The following is a 25,075-nucleotide window of genomic DNA, read 5'->3' as shown; positions in this document are numbered from 1 at the left end:
CTTTGAACTCCTCCCACAAGGCTGGGAGCCTGGAGATCCAACTGGTCCTTGAGTCCCGTCCTGTCAGCTTCTAACTCTCCTGCACTCTCTTCTGGGCCCCTCCTGTTCAGGGCTGTAGCCTAGGGGAGAACTCCTCCCTCAAGGGGTGGGACGATGCTACCCCATCTCCCCACATCTTTTCACCCACCCCAGGTGGCAGGGACAAGGCAGTGGCTGGCAAGTAGGGCATAGATGGAACTATTCAGGGTCCAGTTAAGGTTACACCAAGGTGAGGGTCTGGAGGCCTGGTCCTGGGGCCACGCTGACAGAGACAGCAGAGCCCATAGTCTAAAAACATAATTTAATGCATCGCGGTGGGTCTGAGTCGGGAGTGCAGTGAATTTTCCGTTTGCTGGGATTCTGCTGCAGGAGGGTTTTTGGCTGATAGGGAAATTTGCACAAGTATTTTGGGTTACAAAGAAGGATGCCCCAGAGAGCTCGTGCTGGCCAGGGCGGGGAGCCCTCGGTCTCAGGGCACTTAGAAGAGGAAGGGGACTGGAGGAGGGCAGGTGTCCCGCCCGGCCTGTCCAGTCCAATCAGGTTTGCAAAGTCTGCGATGCCGCAGCCGCCCCGGCCGCAGGGGTTCATGTTCACGCTCTTCTCGTCACTTGGGCGTCCCCCTATCCCTCCCCAGGTTGGGGGCAGGGACCAGGAGCTCAGCCTGGAGCGTGATGAGTCGCAGACACACTTAAGTCGGGAGCGGGACAGGGAGGACAGCAGGGATGTGTCTTTTTCAACGATGTCAGGAAGTGTCATGAAGCTAGAGTGGTCCTCGCCAGGGAATAGCGCGCTCCCATGGGCATAGGGCGGCCTAAAGCCTCTCCACCTTGCGCTCCCTGAGCCCCTAATCCGGGTACAGAAGAAAGCCCGAGAACGTGCTGTACTTGTTGTTATTGCCTCCATGCGCCTTCCCGCCGTCCAGCTTCACGTACACCTCGTCTCCTGAGTCGAGGTGCAGCACCACGCTGTTACTGGCGTAGTCGTAGTTCTGGTCAGCGTCCTGCGCGATGGCGCTGGCCCGGACCTAGGGGCAAGCCGCCAGAGCGGGTGGGCCAGGGCTCCTCTGCCTGGGCCCTTGCCCGGCCCCCACATGGCGCGCCCCCTGGCCGGCCTTCTGCCCGCGGCTCCAGGGTCCACGCTCCCACCCAGGCTCCACGCTCTCTCGCCAACTTAGCCAACTCCTTCCCGGTCCCCTCCTCTCCGCAGCAGCAAGTCCGGGAAGGAGGGAGAGCGAGGGCTTCATGGACACTGACCCAGCGGGGAAGGGCGGGAATGAGAGGCGACGGCTGAGAGCAAAGGAGACGGGAGGGCAAAGGGGCGACCGGGGCGCACAGGGGCAACTATTGAAGAATGAGGTTTCCGAGGATCCCACGAGGCTGCGGGCGGGTTCGCAAGTAGCCAGAGAATGCAGTTTGGGTAGCGAGATCCCTGGGAGCTTGGGGCACCACCTCTGGCGCTACATTCAGATAAACGCGACCAGGGCGCATTGGGAAGCGGGATGCTGTGGCGTGCTCCCCCACCCCTACCCCCGCCCCGGGCCTCTCTCGGGCGCTTGCGAGTGGGGAGAAAGGCTGGTTTCCCAGGCGGTTCGGGGCGTGGGGTGGGGACCAGTGTCTACCGGGATTTGTGAGGATCGGCGGGCGTGGGGGTGGGGGGTCACTGACCTGCCCATTCTTGCAGAGGTCCGCCCACATGCTGGTGCCGTCGCCGCCGCGCATGAGGATGTGATAGGTGAAGAAGTAGATGCCGCGAACCTGGCAGCTGAACTTGCCGGTAGTGGGGTCGTAGTGATTGCCGAGATTGGTGACCACGTCGTCGAACTTGAGCACCTCGTAGCCTTCGTGGGGGCTCTTTAGACCCACGTAGAAGGCGATCTTGGGACCGCTGAAGGCGGCGCTCAGCGCGCCGGTCACTTCGCCCTCAGAGTCGCCGCCGCCCCCAGTTCCGCCACCCACCACCCCGACACCGCCTGCCGCGCCCGCGGTCAGCTGCAGCCCCGGCAGCCCGGGCCGCCCCGAGTCGCCCTTCTCCCCCGGGGGACCCCTGGGTCCAGGCGGGCCCGGCTCTCCGGGAGGCCCCCGCGGCCCGGGCTTGCCGGGTCGCCCTGGATCGCCCTTGGGTCCCTGGATGAAAGGAGGCGGAGGGTTGGCGCTTAGGTCCTGCATGACTTCCAGGGCGGCAGTGCTGGGTCCGGGCGGCGGCGCCTTGGCGCCCGCGGGCCCCCCGCCGGGTGCGGCGCTGTATGGGTCGCAGATCATGCGGCAGGTGCCCATCATTTCGTAGTGCGCTGCGCCCGGGGGCGCCGCCTGCAGCAGCAACGGCACGGCGATGAGCAGCCCCAACGCCATGGCAAGCAGCACGCCGACGGCCGCCAGGCAGGCGCGCCGCCGCCGCTGCCACAGCCGGGAGGCGACCGCCACCAGCTCCTCCTTGCCGCCCGGGGAGGTAATGGTGGGGAGGCGCGGGCGGCCCCGCTCCCCGCGCTCGGGGGCCGACTCCGCGGGTCCCGGCCGCGCCCCCGACGTGGCGACCCTCGGCTCCGGGCGCCCAACTACTTCAGCGAGAGGCGCCCCAGCCCAGGCGCCGCTGCCCACCGCGCTGGGGCTGCTCGGCAGAGCCGCGGAGCCCGTCGCGCATGGCGGGGGGCGCACAGGACAAGCCCGGCGCCCCACGGGTCCGGGCGGCGGCCGGGGAGCTCCGGGTGCGGGTTCGGCGTCCGGCGCGGGCTCGGCGGCGCTGCCTCCTCCCCGGCTCGGCGGGGCTCGGCGCGCAGTGAGGGCGCCCAGGCTCCGCGGCGCGCTCTGCTCTGCTCTCCCGCTGCTCGCTGGCTCCCGCGCGGAGGGGGCACCCAGCTACCCTGACGTAAGGAGTCCGGGGCTGAGCGGCGGAGGCGGCGAGGCAGCGCACGCTGCCATCACTCGGGAGACGGCGCCCTCATGTCATCAGCCTTCGGTCCTCCTCCCATCGGGCGGCGTCCTCGGCAGAGGCGGCAAAGGCGCGGTTCCTCCGGCGGCGCCCGGGAGCCACAAGTGGGTGCAACAGGCGCAGCCCCGGGCCCTGGCGCCTCAGACACACCCACCGGCCGCCGCGCTCACGCGCTTCCCACCCGCCACACACACACGCCCACGCGCGCACTCACGGGCGCACACGGGCACCTCCACATGACTACGAAGGCGCCCGGAATCCTGAAGCCAGCAAGGTCTTTCGGGGGTCACCTAATCCACCCGCCTGTCTACAAGCAGGACCAGACTTCAACCCACCAAGTCAAGGAGAACCCCAGTCCCATGAAGCTCTGGAGCAAAGGACTGTCTGAAAGCCCTCCTGAGTTACTGCTTCAGAATGAAATAAATCTGCTTCTGGAACGTCTTCCACACATCTAACCTGAGGACTCCAAGCTGTTGCATAGGCTCCAGAAGACCACCCCCACCGGCTCTTGGAATGACTCTGAAAAGCCCCCCAGTACAAGAGTCTATTAGCCTCAGCCCCTTTCTTGCACCCAGAAAATGGCTGGCCCTTGTCCTCTGTATAAAGTTCACTTAGAAATGCTAATCCTTGACCCCCAGAACTTGATGGGAACCCTGGCACACTCAGCTCCCATTCCCACCTGCCACCACCACACAGACCCACTGACAGGTTCCTCTGGTTGTCTCCAGCTCCCTCCTACTGCTGTGGGTTTAGGTATTTTAAAAAATAGTCCAAAGCCATTGTGAGCCAAAGCCTTGAATAAGCTGTGACACCAGATTTACAGAATTATCCATCTCCAACGCAGCATGTGAGGATAAAGGAAGGATGGGAGATGCTCCCGTGTATTGGGAAGACCTCCAGCTCAGAAATCAAAAGCCTGGTCTTTTGGTTCTGCTCTTGTCCTGAGTGGCTGTGTGACTTTGGGCAGGTCCTTCCCTTCTCTGAGACTTCATTTTCCTAAAGGCCTCGTGGGACATGGGGAGCACACCAGGCAGGCCTGGGAGGAGAGTCCGAGGGCTGACATCAGTGTCTGGCAGAGCCTCAGCATCCCTGCAACAGCCGTGTGCCGTCCTGAGGCTACTGCTTTGAGGAGAACATTCATTTATCAGGTAGTGTGTTCTCGTGGGTTAGTTAACAACCCATTTTGTTTCTCTCTGGTCACTTTGGGTCATTTCCCCCACCCCACCCCACATTGCTCCAGCCTCTTCTTCATCGGTGTATTTCTCAGGGCATAGCGGAAGATCTGGCACCTGGTGGGCCCGCAGGACACATTTGTGGACAGGATGGCTGAACCTAGCCTGAATCAAACTTTGCCCCCCGGGGGGGGAGAAGGAACTCATTTATTGGGCACCTACCATGATGTATCACGCACTTTGCACATGCTCCTTCATCTACTCCTCCCAGTAAACCCTATGGATTAGCAATTATTTTCCCATTATACAGATGAGAACACAAAGGCTTTGGAAGTGTACCGTGCTTTCCCAGTGTCCTCCTTCCTTATGACAGAGCTAGAATCCTCCTCACACCCCGACCGAGGGTTCTGAGAACCCCCTGGCAGTGAACGCAGCACCGACACTAGTTCCTGGCCACATTCTTCACTGGTTTGCTGGGTCCTGGGAGCCCTCCCTTCCCATCCCAGGGCCACCCTAGATCTAGAGAGCCACAGGGATTCCAGGGCCACACAGCCTGCTTCCAACCCTGGCTCTGCAGCTTCCCGTTTGTGTGACCTTGAGCAAATCGCTCACCTCCTGAGCCTCAGTCTCCATGTGTGGAGAATGGGAATGATAAAAGTGCCCACTGCAGTTATTGAGGGATGAAATGAATTAATAAATATAAAGGCCTTAGAGCAAGAGCTGGCTCGGGAAAGGTGAGCTATCATTATTAACTGTTGATACTTTGGATCTCCACCGCCATGTTTGTGACCACTAAGATGAGACATGTGGGCGGTAAGCGGGGTGAGGGAGGCAGATTCATGATTTTAGAAAGAGAGAGACCCAAAGACCACCCCCACACTCTATCCTTCTCCGAAGCAGAGAAGGGGGCCTGCCAGTCCCTCCACATGCCCCTCAGACTGCCCTGTTCTGGCTGTCTGCCCTCTATCAAGGCTGCCCAGAGTGTTCCCAGTCACCATTTCCACCTGGACAAACATTTTCCAGGCAGATACTCACTTAGTTTGAATTCCCCAGCCCTGCAGACCACCATCCCCAAAATCCCGGTGTTTTTGCCTCTGCAGGATCTGGACAGGGAAGAAGGAAGGAGGGGCAAATGTTTGAGATCCAGGCTTTCACCCTCACAGACCTCAGGCAGAGCCACCTTTCTGAAGGGGAAAGATCCCTTTCACCCAGGGATCAGCATTCCCGGGAGCACCTATGGCCTTGCAGGGAGGACAGGTTCCTCCCGAGACCAGCCCTCCACCACGGGGGGCGTGGGGACAGCAGCAGCCAGAGCAGGTGAAGAGCAGGTGGCCTCCCATCCCAGACCACATGAGTCATGAGGTCCTTCCCCTGCCCTCCCTCCCTCCCTTCCACGGTGGCAGAACCAGACAGTGTGGCCTGCTGGAGTGTATGACACACCTCCTCATCTGCCTGGCTTTGCTCCCCCTGGTGATCTGCGTCATCCCTGACTGTCTTCTCATTAATATTAATTAAGACCATTATTAGCATATTGCCTTCCATTTAGACCATGGTTTTACATTTCAAGGTCCAGTAATGACTCGAATCAGCCCCAAATTGCCCTTAGTAATCCAGCCTGCATTCCTTCCACCAACATCCATTGAAAACCTACTGTGTGCCAACCACTCACCTCCACCTTCTCACCTCTCAAAGCCCTTGTGGTCTGTGACATCTAGTTGACACTTGATCACACATGGCTTGTCTGGTGCTCTAATGGCGCCCACCAGCCATGAGCCCCGCCCTTCACTCATCTGCCCTACGGTGTCTTCAATGCGGCATGCCTGTCTCTGCTCATCTCTCTGGACCCACCCCTAATTATCCTTCAAGTCTCAGCCAAGTGTCACCTCCTTGTCTGAAGTCTTCCCTGACTGCTCCCCAAGCAGCGTTGACAATTCCTGCCCATGTGCCCTTAGAGTACCTTGACTGTACATGCCCTGCCATCATGTATCACATGACCAAACATTTATTTACTTGTCAGCCTCCCCCACCAGGCCATGAGCTCCAGTAGGGCAGGAATCATGTCATTCAGTCATTCATGCATTGTGTCATTCACTTGTTCTGCAAATATTTATTGACCCCTGTTGTATGCCCGGCACTGTGCCACATGCTGAGCGTGCATTGGTGGACAACACAGGCGTGGTCCCTTCCATTCTAGCTGTCCTGCAGGGCTTCCTTGACTCCCTCCGCCTCTTTCTACTTGTGTCACTTGGTTGGCATCTAAACAGCTGCTACCTGGCATGGCTGCTTGATGGCATATGCTTTCTTTGAATTAGACCTGTGCCCCCAACAAGACTGTAAGCTCTTTAGAGACATCATCTTGAATACGTTGGCCAGTCTCCTGCCTCCATCCTCAAGGGGTAGGGCAGCATGAGATGAGGTCAGAGAGGTAGGAAGGCGCCACGTCACACAAGGCCTTGAAGTCCAGGTTAAAAGGTGTGGATTTTATTTGAGTGCAATTGAGAGCCCATGAAGGAGTTTAAGCAGGGGAGTAACATGACACCGTCTACATTTTGCCAAGATCAGCCTGGCTGCTGCGTGGTGAATGGACGTGGGGGAGGGAGTAGAAAAGAGGAAACCAGCTTGGAGGCTATTGCATAAACCAGGCAAGATGTAAGGGTGACTTGATGTGCAATAGTAGAGGAGAAGTGGGTGAATGCCAGATTTTGAACATGGACTCCATGGGTCTTGCTGATGGATTAGAGATGGAAGTTAAGAGAGCAGGAGAAAGACGAAGAAAAATCAGGGCTAACTCCTAAGATATGGCTTAAGCACCTAGGTGAATGAACATGAGAAGGGGATAACTGGGGAAGAACAACCCATTGTGGGAGACGGGAGGTGGGAGGCGGAGGAATTGTGAGCTCAGCTTGGTAAACGTTAGGTTAGAGATGCCAGCGAAATATCTGAATTAAGACATCACATGGGCAGTGGGCATGAGTCTAGTCCTCAGAGGTGAAGTTAAAAATGGAGAAATACACCAGAGAGTCCTCAGGATACAGAGGATATTTGTAGCCTTGGGAATGGAGAATGCAGAGAGGGAGAGGGAGCACCCAGTCTCATGGTGAACAACCCCTTGACCCCAGGCATTTAGAAGCTAGGTAGAGGAGAAAGGGGAATCTGCCACAGAGACTGAGAAGCAGCAGCCAGGGTGAGGAAGAAAGCTAGGAGAGTGGCTTACAGAGGACAGCATTTCAAGAGGGAAGATAGCATCAGTTATTTGGAAAGTGGCAAAGAGCTGGAGTAAGATGAGGACGCAAAGGCGTCCCATGGGTACGGCAACATAAAAGTCATTGGGGACCGGGGCCGGCCCGGTGGTGCAGATGTTTAAGTGCACGCGCTCCACTGCAGCGGCCAGGGGCTCACAGGTTTGGATCCCAGGTGTGCACCGATGTGTGGAGCCATGCTGTGGCGGCGTCCCATATAAAGTGGAGAAAGATGGGCATGGATGTTAGCCCAGGGCCAGTCTTCCTCAGCAAATAGAGGATTGGCAGATGGTAGCTCAGGGCCGATGTTCCTCACAGAAAAAAAAAAAAAAAGTCATTGGGGACTGTGCAGAGACAATGCTGTGTGCTCATAAAACCATTTCCTTTTCCTCTTGTGCAGAGCCAAACTGTATTTCCCAGCTTCCCCTTCAGAATGGTGAGGACACGTGACCGAACTCTGGCCAACAGAATGTGAGCAGAAGTGACGTAAGCCATTTTCAGGCCTGGACCCTAAAATCTCTCGTGCAATCCTCGGAGCTCTCTTTTCCTTTGTCTGGCAGCTAGCCGCTGGATGAGTGGAGCCTGAGTCTCTGCATGACTATGAGGAGCAGAGCCCGCTCTCCCCACTTGCCCCTGCCAACCCACACTGAACCATGGCCTGAGTAAGGAATCAGTCTGCATTGCGGGAAGCTACCGAAATTTGGGGGTTATTTGTTACAGCAGTTGGCCTAGCCTGCTGTCACCTTAACAAGATCCTTTTCAGTTGAGTGGTGGGAGAGAAAGTCGGACTGCAGAGATTGAAGAGTGGATGTGAGACGAGGAAATGGAAACCATGTGTGCAGACCATTCTTGAGAAGCTGGAGAGGGAAAGGGACAGAGAGATGAGGCGGCGGCCAAATGCTGCTGTGGGAACAAGGAGGTGAAGCTGAAGATGAGAGGAGCTTGAGCATGGCTATTTGCTGATGAAAATGAGACAGTATGGAGAGAGAGCTGGGACAATCCGATGCACGCAGCTCTGAGTCACTGACTCATAACAGAAGTTCAATAGAAGTTTGATATCTTTAGCAATAATAATAGGTAATATTCACTGAGCACTATGTGCCAGGTGCTATGCCATGAGTTTTAGATATATTAATTCTTTTAATGTTCTGTGAGATGTGTGCCCCTGCTTTACAGATGAGGACACTGAGATAAATCTATACATTCACAAATGTCACCATTGTGTGTAATTTTCCCAATAGTTGCTCCAGGGCATGCTGAGATCCCAGACATGTATCCCTCCAGATCTGGAGTGCCAGCCTCTAGGCCATTCTGGCTGAAGGCTTCTGTGGGTTACTTTTTTTTTTTTTTTTTTTTTTTTGATTTTTATTGATATTTTAATGGTTTCTAACATTGTGAAATTTTGGGTTGTACATTTTTGTTTGTCCATCACCCCATATATGACTCCCTTCACCCCTTGTGCCCACCCCCCACCCCCACTTCCCGGGTAACCACAGTCCAGTTTTCTCTGTCCATGTGTTGGTTTATATTCCACATATGAGTGAGATCATACAGTGTTTGTCTTTCTCTTTCTGGCTTATTTCACTTAACATAATACACTCCAGGCCCATCCATGTTGTTGCAAATGGGACGATTTTGTCTTTTTTTATGGCTGAGTAGTATTCCATTGTATATATATACCACATTTTCTTAATCCAATCGTCAGTCGAGGGACACTTAGGTTGCTTCCACTTCTTGGCTATGGTGAATAATGCTTTCTGTGGGTTACTTTTATCTCCCAACGAAACTGTAAGCCTCTCAAGGGCAGGACTATCATGAGGACATAGTAAGTGTTCAATAAACATTTATAATTTTTGATGATTTCATATTGCTTGAAAATTTCACATATGTTTTCTTATGTCATGGTTTCTCAAGAAGTAAAAATTTTAAAAAGACACACTTTATGGTGGAAGAGTAAGAAAGGAGGGCAAAGAAGGAGCACCAAATCTGCCAGCTGTGCAAATTCCCCTAGCCTTTGCCAAAACCAGGGTGGTCTTCCTTCTCTCCTTCCTTCCGTCCTTCCTTCCTTCCCTTCCTTCCCTTCCTTCCATTCCTTCCTTCCTTCCGTCTTCTTTCCTTATTCATTCATTTATTTTCTCATTCATTCTCTCAGTAAGAATTTCATTGAGCACCTACCATATGCAGAATGCTGTGCTGGGCTGGGCTGAGTGGGAGCAGGCGAGGGAGGATTCAAGGTGATGTCCTTGCTAAAGAACTTACAGTCTAGCTGGAGGGACGAGACCAATAAAGAGAAGCACCCAAGCAGCCACGTACGATGTCTCTTTAGGTGGCATAGACAAGGAATAGGCTGCTAAAATCAAGTCATTGTGGCCACAGCCCTTGAGGAAGCCCGTCCCAGGATGAAGAGACAGGGCACAACCTTAAAAGACAGATGAGACTTGAACTGATAAGAGATCTGGGTGGATAACAGAAGTGGAGCCATCCAAGGGGTATTTGGGGTACAGTGAAGAGGCTGGTCTATACGGAGCAGAGGGGTTGTGCGGGGCTGGTATAGACAGTAAGTAGCATGTGCCACCTTCCTCATCGAGCCCGCACTCCCCACAAGTACTGATTCCTCCGCCCTCCAGCTCCATTTTCTGTATGCATCACTTTGGGAGTAGGTAGAGTAGGTAGAGTAGTAGAGTAGGCTTTGCCCTGTGCCTCTCTTTGTATATCCGGTCCCCAGCCCCTCCTTCTTTCACTGTGTTTATTGAGTGATTGCTTTGAAAGAAAGATAAGGGAAATAACATTTTCTTCCCTGTGCTGGGCACTGGGCTGGGCCTTCTCTGGGGTCTGGGTCCCACAGCCTCTCCCAGTCCTTTCAGGCAGGAGCAAGCACCCCACAGTAGTGGGCCAGAGGGTGGGTGAGGCTCCCCCTGTTCCTAGAGGCTGGGCCACCGTGACCCGAGGGTTCTTTTCCATTTCCAGCTCTAGCTCCTGAGATGCTCACGACTGAAGAGGGTGGAGGAAGAATGCTCCAGCCTTGGTCCCTGAAGATGTTCAGACAGCCCTATTCAGGGGCCACTGAGGAAGCGCCCTCCAGGCCCATTAGCTCAGAAGCAGCAGCAACACTTTTGAGTCAAGAGGGTCAGCCAGCCCCTGGAAGCCCTCGCCCCACCCTCTCAGAGACTGACGCTGCAGCCTTAATTATCTCTCCTCTGAGGAGCTGGTCCTGGCTGGGTCTTCATAGAGCTGTGGGTCTGTAGCTGTCCCTGGTCTGCTTTCTCCAGGGCCCAAGTCCCCCACAATGCCCCCAACTGTCAGAGACAGTGCTCAGAAACCCCAGGTGATGGTGAGTTAAGCTGGGCCACCCCCACTGAGCCAGCCATTCCCACGGTGTGCCAGCCATTCGAGCCACACTGCCCACACTGCTCCTCGCAGTCCCCTAGCAGGCAGGGTGGGGCGGCTTAATTATTCATCCGTGAGCAAATATTATTGAGTACCTAGTATGTGCAAGATATGGGGGATCCAGCTGAAAGCAGAAACACCCCGCCCTTGCTGGCTGTGTAAGCTGACACAGACTACTTTTCCAACCGCCCCTCTCCACACCCCTCCACTTGATGGGGTTTGGGGAGGGGTATGTAGATGACAGCCAGTCCAGCTAAGACCCCGTCTACGCAGGGTGCAAATACCCTGTGGTCCTATCAAAACTCAGCCCCACCAGTCAGTGTCTGTGTGCTTCTTGAGCAAGAGAAGGCCAGCCCTTCCCCAGGGCGCACCTGGCGGGCCTGCCGCTGCCCCTTGATGCTAATGGCCGTGGCTGCTGGGCTCCCCTCGGCAGGAGGGGATTGGGTTTCAGAAATCCAAGAATTAATTCGTGTTCCCAGGCCTTGATGTGAGGCCATGGCCCTGTGTGGGAACGTTGGACACTCCACGTATGCCCTCCCTCTGCCGGCCTCACCCCTGCACGAGAGGCTTCCTCCCTGGCTCCCAGAAGTTGGGTAGCTGAGAGGAACTGCTCTCTGCTCTCTGGCTCCTGACTTTCCCTCCTCTTGGCTACTCGCTCTGTGCACCCACCGTGCCTCACACACACGCACGTGCACACCCACGAGCACACACACACCCTTCCAGTGAAACACGGCTGTAATGAGGCAACCACTAACCCTCTCCAACAGCCACTTTTCCTGCCAGTCAGAGGAGAGAGACATCAAACACAAGGCTAAAAATGCAGCTGTAACAACATCAAAAGTGCTTCCTCCAAATTCTAATGTGTTGTATTTTCTTGCATTGTAAAGTATGTGGGGGGAGGACCGCAGCTCTGCGAGCAGGTGGCCACCCCCCGGGCCTGACTGGGGGTCATCAGAAACCAGAGGAGTCCTCCAGTCCCCATCCCCAACCAGAAGGTCTGGCTTCCATTGGAGTCACTATTGGGAAAAAAGCAGCAGTTCCCGAAGGGTTTCCCGTGAGCTCATACTTGAAAGGAAAAAAAAGTATTCCTAAGTAAATGTGATCTGGAAAATTCTGGGTCAAAAAACTTGCATGTGGGCTGGCCCCGTGGCTTAGCGGTTGGGTGCGGGCGCTCCGCTGCTGGCGGCCCGGGTTCGGATCCCGGGCACGCACCGACGCACCGGTTCTCCAGCCATGCTGAGGCCGCGTCCCACATACAGCAACTAGAAGGATGTGCAACTATGACATACAACTATCTGCTGGGGCTTTGGGGAAAAATAATTAATTAATTAATTAATTAATTAATTAAAAAAAAAACTTGCGTGTGTGTTTGTTTCACTGAAGCCCTTTCAGAACCTTTACTAGACCAATAGTCATTGTGCTATTTTCCCTTGACATTTGGCCAGATCTTATGTACTAACTGGAGCATAGATTCTAGAACATTCTTGCTTGAGTTCCAGTCTTGGCTCTGCCATTGACTAGCTGTGTTGCCTTGAGCAATTTCCTTAATCTCTCTGTGCCACTGTCTCCTCATCTGTGAAATGGGAATAACAGTTGTACCTACCTCAGAGGGTTGTGAAAGTTAGCCAATATGTGGAGAGCTCTTAGAAGAGTGCCTGGTATGGAGTAAGCCCTGGAAATCTGTTGCCTGACGTTATTATTAGCAGGGGCACTAGTGTCTGTGAAGCCCAGGCTGGGAAATGCTGAGTTCATGCGTTATCTCCGGGAGGCTCCCACAGAAATGCCCCGAAGCCTTTGCACAAGCTGTTTCATTTTCCCCACCTGGAATGTCATTCTCACGACTTCAAACTTTGATGAACTCCTTTTAGTCTTCAAAATCCGATTCAGACATCTCCTAGGAGAAGCCTTCTGTGAATCTCTCAAGCAAAAGTTAGTCATTCTCTAAAATCTTGGAGCTAGGGGCCGGCCCAGTGGCAAAGAGGTTAAGTTCACACGCTCCGCTTCAGCAGCCTGGGGTTCGCGGGTTCAGGTCCTGGGCGCGGACCTACACACTGCTCATCAAGCCATGCTGTTGTGGCATCCCACAGACAAAATAGTGGAAGATTGGCATGGATGTGAGCTCAGGAACAATCTTCCTCAAGCAAAAAGGGGAAGATTGGCAGCAGATGTTAGCTCAGAGCCACTCTTCCTCACCAAAAATAATAAATAAATAAAATAAAATCTTGGAGCAACTCTGTGGCTTGTAGTTGCCTTTGATTAGAGAATTTGCCACAGTAAATTGTGAAGATTGCTCTGTGTATCTCTCTCCCCTGATGTACTAGGAGCTCTTCGAAGGCATGAGGGAAATCTATCTCTAGGGCCCCACTGTGCATTTCACAGGGCCTGGGACATACATGATGCTCATCATGGGCATAATTAACTAATGAATTGGGCATGCTTGCATGTTGCCTGGGAAGGGTGACACACGAAGTCCTCTGCTGCTCACTGGCACCGTGAGGTGAAAAGCATGAATGGCCTGGGCCTCCTCCACTCACCAGCTGTGTGACCTTGAGCAAGTCACTTCTCTTCCCTGCACCTGTTCCTCATCTTACACACAATTAGCAACACTCTTTACCTCTTGGGGTTTGAGGGGGGATTGGAGGTAAATGTCAACCCTCCCCATTCCCCCCCCACACATGCACACGCAGACACACGCACACATGCACACGCAGACACACACATACATGCGCACACACAATATACACATGCACACATATGAACATATCTTGGGCTTTTCTAGGTGAAGGAAAGAGAAGAAAAGGAAAGCAGGATCCAGGGACTTGCGAGAGGAAGTGGGGTATGGTGACAGTTCCAATTTCAAATTCCCTGATGTTGCTCCCTCAGCACACCTAACCCGACTGGCCTGTCGACTCCATGCAGGATGCTGGAGCATGCATCGAGAGGAGAGAACCCTCTAGAAGCTTGTGCCTCTCAAAAATGAGGGCAAATAATTAATATCACTAGAGGAAGCTCCCCATGCTGTCCTCCCTCCTGCAAGTCCAAGCCCTATCAAGAATCTACAGTCACGTCCCCTCTCCGGGCCTCAGTTTCCCCCTCTGTCAGATGGGTATAATCACTGGAGCCCTGTTTAACTTAGAGGTGGGGGACCGCGGAGTGGAGTGAGACTCTCTCTGGACAGGCCCTGGGAGGCAGAGAAGGAGCAGAGACGTTCTCTCTTTCCTGGGCCATGGCTCCTGTCCCCCAGACACTCAATCCTCAAGTCACAGAGTGGAGGTGTCTCCCCTGCTTCCCCTCCTACAGGGAAAGCAAACAGGGAATCAGAGCTCTAGGCTGTGAGTTCATTGGCACCTCCCAGGAGAAGGGGTTCCCCAGAGGCCAGCATGGTCTCCTCATGAGGACCTGAGGCTAGAAGGGTGGGACCGGTGGGGCAGCTCAGTCCAAACAGTGTCTCAAGTGGAGTTGCTCCTGGTGGTCTCCAACCTGCCTAACACTAGTTTCCAAGGTCTCAGCTCCATCCCACCCCAACCCAGGCCTCACACACATCTCCTGTCCTCCAAATCCCCAAAGGATCCTGCTCAGCCCGTGTGCCACACGACAGAGTCATTCTCTGAGAGTAGAGCACAGCTATCTCCCTGAAGCCTTCTTAAAACAGAAATACCCCAGGGAAGGGTAACCTGTTGAGTCACTAACACTTTAGTCTGAATTAGTAAGCTAGAGGCTTTCCAAATGATGGAAGATGCTCTATGCAGCCTGGGAGCTGGGTGCCAGGGATCCGTAAAGGCTGACCAGAGGAAAGCAGCGTGTGAAGTGGAAAAAGAACGGAGCTTGGCGCCAGAGCTGGGTTCAGATTCTGGCCTCTTGCTGCTGGGTGACTCCCTCTCTGAGCCTGAGCTTCCTCACCTGTCAAACTGGTGTCACAATAGCACGTCAAAGGAGAGGAGCAAATGAGATCTTGCTGGAGAGGAGCAAATGAGATCGTGTATTCAAAGTGCCTGGCCCATAACGAGCACTCAGGTCATCTTGGTTCCCTCTCCCCCGCCTTCTCACAGTGAGAGGAGAGACATGAAGAGAGGAGGGAGGTAGAGGTGGGAATGAGGCCAAGGCCGAAATCAGGCTGTCGTGCTGGGAGACTTATTTGCATCAGGGCTGGTCTGGCTGTTCTGAGTGAGAGAGGTAGATGTGGAGTGCAAAGGGCCTCTTCAGCTGCTGTTCACGAGGCTCCCCGCTCCAGGCACCTGGGGGGTGGGAGGAAGGTGGGGGTAGCCTACCTCTCGCCCTTGGCCCCTTCCTGGCTCTCCACCTGGAGAGGCTCTTTCTCCTCCTTCTCGGCTATCAGTCAGCAAAACTACTCTACATGCAGCAGGGTGAGCCGGCTGGCTGAGCGTGACCCATGTTGACACAAACACAAGAAGGGTCTGTGAGAAACACGGGGTGGCCGCAGCCTCTGTCTCCGAGAGGAACAGCTAGGGAGCTGAGGGGCCCTGCGTCCCCATGACACCACAGATGTGTGAGGAATACGAGCGGGCCCAGGCCTGGGGGCCACCAGTGCCAGAGCAAGGGCCGGCCGGCCCTCAGGGGCGGAGGGGGCTGGGCTTAGAAGACACTCCAGCTGACTGCGTCTTCCTCTGGGACCCACCTCTTCCTGCTCATCTGAGTCCCAGCGTGCAGAGGGGGCAGGCAGGTCTGCTGCGAGCCCACGTGTGCCAGGGCTTCACTCGTGGCCATGAACTTGCTCCATCATCAGCCCTGCAAGGCAGGCACCACAGGGGGTAATGAAGTCCACTCTCCACTCGGGAATCATTTCAGGGATCTATGAACTTGGATGGGGAGGAAACACATCTTTATCACCACTCTAATTGAAAGTGAACATTTCCTTCCTTTAGGAAGGTAATCGAGGAACACATGTAGTGTCAGCCATACTTGTGACCCTGTTACCAAGAAGAATCACAGGCATTCTCATGGCCTAGTTCAGTCATTACAGATAGCATGACATGCAGTCACGTGACACGTAGACCCTCACTCGTCTACGTAATGGAATGCATTAATAGAAAAGCTCATGTATCACCACATCATAAATTTGTGCTTGAAAATTTTTGACAGTTTTTAAAAAATGGTTTCCTTTGTAACCTTGTACATTTTATTTTATGCTTATGAAAGAATCTTTCAGAGGAGGGGTCCATGGCTTCCCCAGACTGCAAAAGAGGTCACTGGCACAAAAATAGTTAGGAGTATCTGATCCTGCAGCATGCTGTGTGACCTTGGGCACATACATTAACTCCTCTGGGCCTCAGTTGCCTCATCTATAAAGTAGGGATAATAATAGTACCTATGACATGTGATGCTCAGAGGGTTAAATGTGATAAGTCTGGGGCACAGGAAGCTTTCCCAGCCCACCTGTAACAGGTAGAATTCCACCAGAGAAACAGAACCAGTAGGAGAAATATATTAAGGGATTTGTTGCAAGGAATTGGCTTACATGACTATGCAGGTCAGCTAGGGAAATCCAAAATCCACAGGGCAGGCATTCAGGAAGGCAGGCTGGAACTCTCTGGCACAGGCTGAAGCTGTCTACAGGTGGAATTTCTTCTTCTCAGTGAAGCCTCAGCTCTGTTCTTAAGGTCTTTCAACTGATTGAATCAGGCCCACCTAGATTATTGAGGTAACCTCCTCTATTTAAAGTCTACTGATTATAGACGGTAATCATGTCTACAGAATACCTTTACAGCAACACCTGGATTAGCGTCTGATTGAATAACTGGGCACCATGGCCCAGCCAAGTGGACACATAAGACTGGCCATCACACCTCCCAAGGAGAGGAGCGGGAGGTCCTGGAGAGTTTCACTGGAGGGAGGGGACATAAATGTGGGCCCAATCCATCAGTGCTCCCTGAGGCCGGCTCCACCTCTCATTTGGAACCTTGCCCAGGGTGCTGCCCCCTCACCACCTTTGTGGGGGACACCTGGGCCCCTCCAGTGTGCCCACAGTGGAGAGATGCAGTCCTCCGGTTGAGAAGGCAAGAAACAGAAGCACGTGGATGCGAGGCACATCCAGAGAACGTGTCCACAGAAAATGTGGTCAGCTCTGAGGAGCTCAACAAAGCACTTACAGGACACACATTTGGGCCAGGCCTCACTGCGACACCAGGGTGAACAAGCCATGGTCTCGGGGGGCCCCTGCCTGGTAGGGGTGACAGACAAGTAGGGGACAAGGCCCCTCAGAAGTGCACATCAGATGCAGCCATCACCCAGAGAGACAAGAGCCTCTTCAGGATGGAATTGGGGGAGGGGGTCTGCTGGGCTGGTTTGGCCCACTCTGGACCAGAATCTTGGTTCTAACTGCCAGGGAGACTGTACCCTATCAGGGCCCCTTAGCTGGGGACTTTATGAAGAAGTTTTAAGCATCACTGAGAAACCTGCATGAGCTCTTGACTGGGCACACTTCTGCTTCAGCCCCTCTTCAGGGAAGGGAAGTGGGAAGCCCCGCGTGTTTATCAGTTACTCTGTGAACTGCTGCAGATGCGGGTGGAGCCACAGCCCCTGTCTCTGCCTGAGGACAGTGCCTACAGACACTCTGACTGCTGTCCCCGTGGTCCAGTGTTCTAGGCACACTGAGGCAACCGTCATTTCCTGCTTGAGGTCCAAACTGGAAGGAGACCTGGAGGTGTGCAGCCCTTGACTTTCTGTGTGGCCGCCCCCTGGTGGCAGCAGGCCATTATTACTATCTAATCCCTTGCCCAGGTTCATCCAGGTTAGGCCACAGCAGCCAGAGGGATTGGTTCTGTCTGCGGAGGCCAGGAGGGGTTCTTGGAGAAAGGAGACATTTGATCTGGGTTTTATAAACCAGAGGATAAAGAAATAAAGGGCATGCCAGGCCTCAGAAAACCACACACCAAGGCATGGGGACATTAAGGAGATGGGGTCTTGAATTCGGCAACCTGGTAAAATACGGGTAGGCAGAGAGAGGAGGGGGGTTACTTCCAGTTGGAGAAATAAAGTTGGGATGAGGAGGAGCATGAGACAGCCTGTCAACAATGCTGAAAGTAGGAACCAGCCTTTGCCAAATCCTGGGTCAATCTGGGCCCTCATTAATGTGGAAACTGGAGAGTCAGATCTGCTAAAGATGGTGAAATTTTTGTTCTAAAGGACCCCTGCCAGGTCTGTGTTTATGTGACTCATAAAGTGGCCTTCAGGCAGAAAAAAGCCCAGCTGACCCGTAACAGAAGGGCTCCTGGAACCAGAAAGGAACTGGGCGGGGAACCACTGCCCACAACGAGCACAGGCTCCTTCCTGGTGATGAGGCCTCCACCCCAAAAGCACTGTCACCCAGAAGGGATCAACAGTTTAAACTCCCCACTTTTCTACAAAAGCATAACAGAGTTTGAAAGTGCAAAGGGGAGCAGGTAAGGAGGGTACAAGGCATATCTACAGCCCTTTGGGGCCATCAGCCATGTCACCTGTTTTCTTATGTAATCCTCATAACAACCCCTCCAGAAATATGTCACTAGCCCCATTTTACAGATGAGGAACCTGAGGCTCGGTGAAGTTAAGCAACTTCTTCAAGGGTACATCACAGTTAAGTAGCACAAGTGGTAGTTGAACCCAGTTCTACTCACAGCCGTCACATCTTTTTTGCTGCCTTTCACAAAGGTTTGGACATCGAGAAGAAAGTTGGCGATAGCCATCACAGTCCATCCTCACCAGCCCCCTGCAGGTGGAGAGTATTGCCATCATGGCTATGATCCTAGATAGCATGATCTCCATTTGACACGTGGTAAGACTGGGGCCTGGAAGAGTCAGATCCCAGCACAGCTATCAGCAGCTGGGGGACCTTGGACAAGAGGCCTCTGTGAGCCTCGCTTTCATCATCTGGGCAATGGGACTAAGTGCTGCAGCAGACATCCGGGGCCCACACTATCCGGTGCACTCGGGCCACCCTTCAACTGCCAGCACCTGCATCTCTGGGCCCCGGATGCAGAAAGGGCTGGCTGGCTGCCAGAAGTTTGCCCAAGAGGCCAGAAGAGCCCTGGAATTGAAGACTCGTTGGAGCAGCCCTTAACCAGCAGCCAGTGGGAGTTTGTACATACGTACTCCTTTAAGAGGGACAACTCCAAGACGCATGCTGCACACCCCTCCTGGCCCCGTCTCGCTTCCCCACTCCCCTCCCGGTGTCTCCCGGCCTCACCTCTCAAATGAGCTCCTAGAACTTGCTCTCCTGTCACGGGCTCTGCTCCCTCACAGGACAGGAGAGCTACGTGAGATCACACATGCTCATTCACGGCTTGCTGTATTGTGGGTAGCGGTGAAGGGAATATTAAACTAATATCACTTTCAGGTCAGTAATTTGTATCTCCTCTGTCCTCTGATCCGCCTAAGAGTATGGTGGGTCTCTCACTTCCATCTGCCCTCTTTAGGTCCTCAGAAGTGTCTCGGGCTCTCTGTGCGCCCCCAGTGGGGCCTCCACGGCCAGAAGTGGAATTGCAGCCCTCACCCAGCTCCGTAGTCTGTCATTCGGCCCCTGTGCTGAAGTGGGCTGGGGGCAGGAGAAACAGCTGACCCTGGCCCCTGACTGGGACTCTGCTCGCATCTCAGCTGCCTGGCCCTGAGCTCTGACATCTGGAAAGACCCAGCGGTGAGGCCTCCATGGCGTTTATCCACCTTTCCACAGTCCAGAGACCAGACACAGAGCCAGGCAGACAACGCTGGGCTGCCTCCCTTTCCTGAACCATCTTCTTCTCTTGAGCGGGGCGACCCCACTCCCTACTCCACCCAGACCACATTCATGCCCCTACCCCCAATTGACGTCCATGGTCTGAGGTCCCTCCCTCTGTCCTTCCAAGAAAAGATGAGCCTTCACAAGTGAATTTGCATTTTCTAACAGAGGATGGAAACACAAAGCTTAAACAAGGGGGGTGGGCTGGAATGGCGGGCTTTCAGGCATTGGCAGCAGGACACAGCTGGGTGTTATTCAGATGCAGAAGGGACAGTGTTCTGCACAAGGACAGGCCTATTTGGGGCGGGCAGGTCAGACTCGCACTGGGGATTCCACACTGTGCTCTCAGAGGGGCCCAGACAAGCCCTCTCCTCTGGCCTATACCCCCAGGATTCAAACCAGGTGAGTCAGATTCCAAAAAACATGGTCTTTCATAAGAGTTGGGTCTTAGAATAGGAACAGGGATGGAAGGGGGTGGAAGGAAATAAACCACCCCCTCTTCCGGCTCCCCTCCCTACTTTTGCCTTGGAGTTGGGAGAAGCTACAAACGCAAAGACCCCTCTCTCCCTCTCCCAGCTCTTGCTCTGTCCACTGGGCTGGAATCAGTCTGCTGGGCCCACCAGGCCTTCCCATGTTTCCCCCTCCCAGCCAGCAGGCCCCTGATGGCAATGGTCCGACAGCCCAGCTGGCCCCAGCCAACCCCCTGCCCACCCTGGGCCCTGCTCAGAGGACACGGCTGAACTGATTCTGTCAGGAAGGGTTAGACTTATCTCCCAGGCTGGCTGGATTCGAGGGGACGAGACAAATGCATTCGGACAGCCTGGATCCAGAGCACTATCTGTCAAACATGCCGGCCACCTCTCCGCCCGGCATTGCTCTCCCCGGAAAGATCACGCAGGCTCCGTCTATCTTGAGAAGGCTGGCGTCAGGGCCTGGGGCTCCAGGGAGGAGACGGGAGAAAGCAGGTGTCTGCAAGCCGGGGCCCTTGGGGGAAAGGTGTTAGGACCCACTGTGTCCAGGCCTTGTGGAGAGGCCAATAGCCAGCACCTTCTCCCCGCCCCAGGTGGAGACTGATCGGGCACCTGACTGCAGGATGCTGCAGCAGCACAAGCCCTGCCTGGGACTCTGCTGGTGGGGGTGAAGGGAGGGCCGATGGCGGGGTGGACATGACAGGGCCTGGCTGTGAGAGGGCTCCAGCTTGCTTCCCGAGGAGACTCCTACCCTCGCCATCCCCTCTCAGACCCCACCCGGTTCCTGCACAGAGCAGCTGGCACAGCAGCCGGTAGCAGGCACGCTGGATGGAGTAAGCAGAAACGAAATCCACAAGCCTCCGGGCCCCTCCCCAGGGTGAGCCTGCAGTGGGCAACTCCACAAAGCTGAACCCCTCACCAGCCCTCAGCCTGTCAGCACCCCCATGGGTGGTCTTTCCCTCATCGCAGACTCCCCACGGAACTTCCCCTGATAAATGCAAGAACCAAAAACTTCACTGAGGTGATGGAATCCCACTAATAAGAATTTTCATGTGTCGGGTCATCTCGGGGGCACAAAAACTCTGAGCATCACCTGGGGCATTGGGCAAAGTGGGTTTCTTGTCAATGAGCTCAGCTGGTTGGAGGCTGCAGCTGTAACCGTGGTGGCCACAGGTCTGAATAAGGTAGGCGGGTGTTATGGACTGAATGTGTCCCCCCAAAATTCATGTGCTGGAACCCTACTCCCCAGTGTGATGGTGTTAGGAGGTGGGGCCATCGGGATTGGATGGGTCATGTGAGTGGAGCCCTCGTGAATGGGATTAGTGCCCTTATGAGAGGCCCAGGAGAGCTTCCTTCCTCTCTCTGCCCTCCGCCATGTGAGGGTACAACGAGAAGTCGGCAGAGCTCTCACCAGACACCGGATCTGCCAACACCTTGACCTTGGCCTTTCAGCCTCTAGAACTGTGCAAAATACGTTCTTCTGTTATAAGCCACCCAGTTTACGGTATTTTGATATTGCATCCCAAGCTGACTAACACAGCAGGTTAGAGGATGAAAATTAGGCTCTCATTAGAACTGTTCCTGGCTGTGATTCCTGGCCCAGGTTCTAATCAGCTGTGTGACTTTGGGCAGGGGCTGGAGCCTGCCTGAGACTCATCTGCCTCCCATTTGTCTGTTTTGCCCAAAAGGTGATTTGGGAGCAGCTGCAGCCAACCTCCTTAACATCACCTCCTAGATGCTCATCTAATGGCCACTTGCCCTGTGCCGGTTACTTTTCTAGGTTCCTGTAATACAGTGAAAAAAGCAGACAAAATTCCTGCCCTCAGAGACTCACATCCGAGTGAGTTTGCCCCAAGCACACTCCTGCCTCTTCATAAGGCATCACGAACATCAAAACCCCAAACTTACTGTTGAGAGTCACCTCTCAGTGTGACAGCTTCCGTAAGCCTACACCTGCTGCATAAATAGGCCTTCCCTGTACTGATCTGTGAAAGAGCCAGAGCAATAGGAAAGGGACAGGAGGTGGGGGCAGGCGACAGGCCCACCATCAGGCCCACGACAGGACACACCAGTGAGACCCTGTAGCCCAGCACACAGGGACTGTCACTCTCCCTCCAAGCCAGGGAACGGGCTGTCAGACCATGGGCACTAGAGAGGCCGGGGCCTTTTCTGAGCTCTTTTAAGAAATGCTTCCTCCAGACGTAGACCTGCCAAGGTTGGCCACGCAGGAGACTCTGAGGCAGGAGGGGGCTGCCCCACCCGAAGGCCCGACCTCTATCCTTTCCTCTGGTGATCTCTCTGATATCAACAACCCCCCACCATGAGGCCGTAGTGCTTCTTCTCCCATGAAAACTAGCCAAAGGGTAGACTCAGGACCTTTTCCCCAAATCCCCACCCCCATTACACAGGATAGCTACACTAGGAGCTTCCAGCAAGACCTGAGAAAGAACTGGAGGATGAGAGAGGAGGATTAAGGAGCCCTGAGCCCTATGGTCTGGCTACAAAATCGTGGCTTTCTTCCTGCCAACTTCTTGGCCACAGCAAGGGCCCTGCCCGGCCTAGCTCCACCACTGGGCACTGGCTGAGCCCCCACACCAAGTCTACCAGATCCCACCAAGTCCAGACTCAAGAAGAGAAAGCCAGCCCCTCTCTCCTTCCACCTGCCGGAGGCCCATCCTAACGTGTACAGTTCACTGGCTGGGGGCCCTGCATAACTCCCTTCCAGAAACCCCAGACTCTATCAACAGGTCAGTGGCCTCACTGCTGGGCCACGACAGGGAGACAGCGGCTCAACATGACACAACAACCCCACACCCAGCCAGGGAGGAACCTGGGGCTGCAGGGGTGCAGCAGGGGGCTGTCTCCATTCATTGGAGAAGGTGCGGCAGGGGAGGTGAGCAAGGTTAACCAGATGGTTGGAAAGTCTGCATCCAAGGCTGAGTGGAAGCCTGGCCTAAAACCGCTCCCCCTCTGCCACCCACCTGTGCAGCGCAGAGAGTTCTACTCCACCAGGGCCACCCCGAGCTCCCCAGAAGGAAGGTTTAGTAGCTGTTCCCATATGAAGCCGAATGTGTGTGCACTGTTTCCTAATAACATGCAAAGGCACTCCAGCCCCCTCATTTAGCTCTGAGGTGTAATTAATATATAAATTAAGCTCCTGCAGACTCACAAGTGCCCGGGAAAAAAAAGAAAAATATAATTAATTTGCCCATATGACTCCATCTGTCAGCACTGAGCTCAACTCCACGTGGCACATCCTGAGGGCTTCGGCCGCGTTGGCCACGCTGGGCCCTGCTCCTGCCCTGCCCTGGGGAAGCGGGCTCTTCGTGGCAGCTCTGGGGAGCCGGGGGGCTCTGGAACGGGCATCCTGATGAGAGAGGGCTCTGGAGTACACGCATTGCAGGCTAGAAGCATCCAGAGCCCTGCTGACGCGGCCCTGGAGGATGGAGAGGGGCCGTGGGGGCAGCCACAGGAAATTTGCGTATGTGTCTTCCAGTGTGTCCTTCTCTGGGCAGAACTTGAAGAGGTGGTGGGAAGCAGAGAGCTGGGATGGGTCTAAGACTCACCCTCCTCCAACCTGTCGTCTCTGTCACATACCATCTACCAGAAGAGAAAGGCTGGAAAGGGCAACAGGAGCTGGAGGGGAAGGCGCCAGAGAAAAAGGAGGAGACAAGAGGGTGTGGGGGCAACAAGGAGGCCGATAATAAGGGTAGGAGTAGAATTAGCAACTACACACACAGGAAAAATATGAAAATAAAACAACTAAAAATATAACAGCGTTTGTATATAATATAAATGGTATACACTATACCAAGGGCTTTAACGTATAGTATGTCACAAGATTTTCAGCACTCTGGGAAAAGGACAAACAGATGGGGGGGGGTTTTCCAAAAATTATTTATATTACAAAATTAATACATGCATGTTTGGAAAACATTTAAATAAGAGAAGAGTATGAAATAAAAAGCACCCCCAAATACTTCTCCCCCTTACTCTCAATCCCCAGGGGATTATATCATTAACAATTTGTCCTGTTATTGTGTATCCTTTTTCAGTGTGTTAATATTTGGAGTAATAATTATTACAAAGGGGGATTGTACTGTGCATGTGGTTTGGCAACTTACGTGCTTACTCACAGTGACGTGTACCACACCGTGCACATCTTTCCGTGTTTGTGCACACAGCTCAACCTTATTCTCTATGGTAAATGCACAGTACTCCAGCACGTGAAATGATTTGTATATGTTTTATTTATATTTCCCACTTAGTTCATGTAGTCTCCTATTGATGGATTTTTGGCTTATTTCTAATATTTTACTCTTATAAATAATGCCAGGGAGACATTTAGGGCTGCTATTATTTTTCTTAAATATTTCTAAAGACTTTATCTTTTAGAGCAGTCAAGTTCACAGCAAAATTGAAAGGAAAGTACAGAGATTTCCCATATACCCCCTAACCCCACACATGCGTAGCCTCCCCCATTATCAACATCCCTCACCAGAGCGGGACCTTGCTTACAACTGATGAACCTACATTGACATGTCATTATCATCCAAAGTCCATAGTTTACATTAGGGTTCACTCTTAGTGTTGTACGTTCTATGGGTTTGGACAAATGGATAATGACATATATCCACTATTATAGTATTATACAGAACAGTTTCACTGCCCTAAAAATCCTCTGTGCTCTGTCTGTATTTTCCTTATTTTTAAAGATAGAAATCAAGCAAGATCTAGGAAGATCAAGTGACTTGCCTGAGGGTTACACAACTAGGAAGTGGCAAATCCCACCTTGGATTCACCTCTTCTGACTCCACGTCCAGTGCTCTTTTTATTGAGCCATGATGGAAGGTGGGGCAGGGGACAGGACAGGCGGGGAGAAGTGAGGGGCTGTAGGAGAGGGGAGGGGGGAGGAAAGTTCAAGAAAAGAGGCAAAGAAAATCAAGAGGGTCTGGGCCTGGGGCAGTAAGAGGGGCCGCAAATAATTATCCAAAAAAATGTTCAAGTCTTAAAAGCCACATTTGTGAAAGCGGTTTCTTGCAACATTGTACATAACTATGAAAAACTGGACCCATCTAAGTGTCCAGCCATCTAGGGGAGGTTAGGTCCATGATTGGAGACCCACTGGAGAGA

The 25,075-nt window shown here is 53.7% G+C and overlaps 1 protein-coding gene across 2 annotated transcripts; it reads right to left on the bottom strand.

Annotated features, from left to right (window-relative positions):
- Positions 1-349: 349 nt before the first annotated feature.
- Positions 350-2,387, bottom strand: C1QL2 (complement C1q like 2). Of its 2 annotated transcripts, XM_058548607.1 has the most exons (3): positions 1,991-2,387; positions 1,704-1,951; positions 350-1,063 (listed from the first exon to the last, which is right to left on the bottom strand). In XM_058548607.1, exons 1-3 carry the CDS (start codon positions 2,385-2,387, stop codon positions 884-886), a joined length of 825 nt encoding a protein of 274 aa, XP_058404590.1. In that variant the 3' UTR covers positions 350-883. The 2 variants fall into 2 exon arrangements, with proteins under 2 accessions (XP_058404590.1, XP_058404589.1); XM_058548606.1 differs by having other exon boundaries at positions 1,704-2,387.
- Between the last annotated feature and the right edge of the window lie 22,688 nt (positions 2,388-25,075).

This window comes from Diceros bicornis, chromosome 10, assembly GCF_020826845.1.
Source record: "Diceros bicornis minor isolate mBicDic1 chromosome 10, mDicBic1.mat.cur, whole genome shotgun sequence".
NCBI lineage: Eukaryota > Metazoa > Chordata > Mammalia > Perissodactyla > Rhinocerotidae > Diceros > Diceros bicornis.
This window is presented reverse-complemented; position numbering and strand designations above follow the sequence as displayed.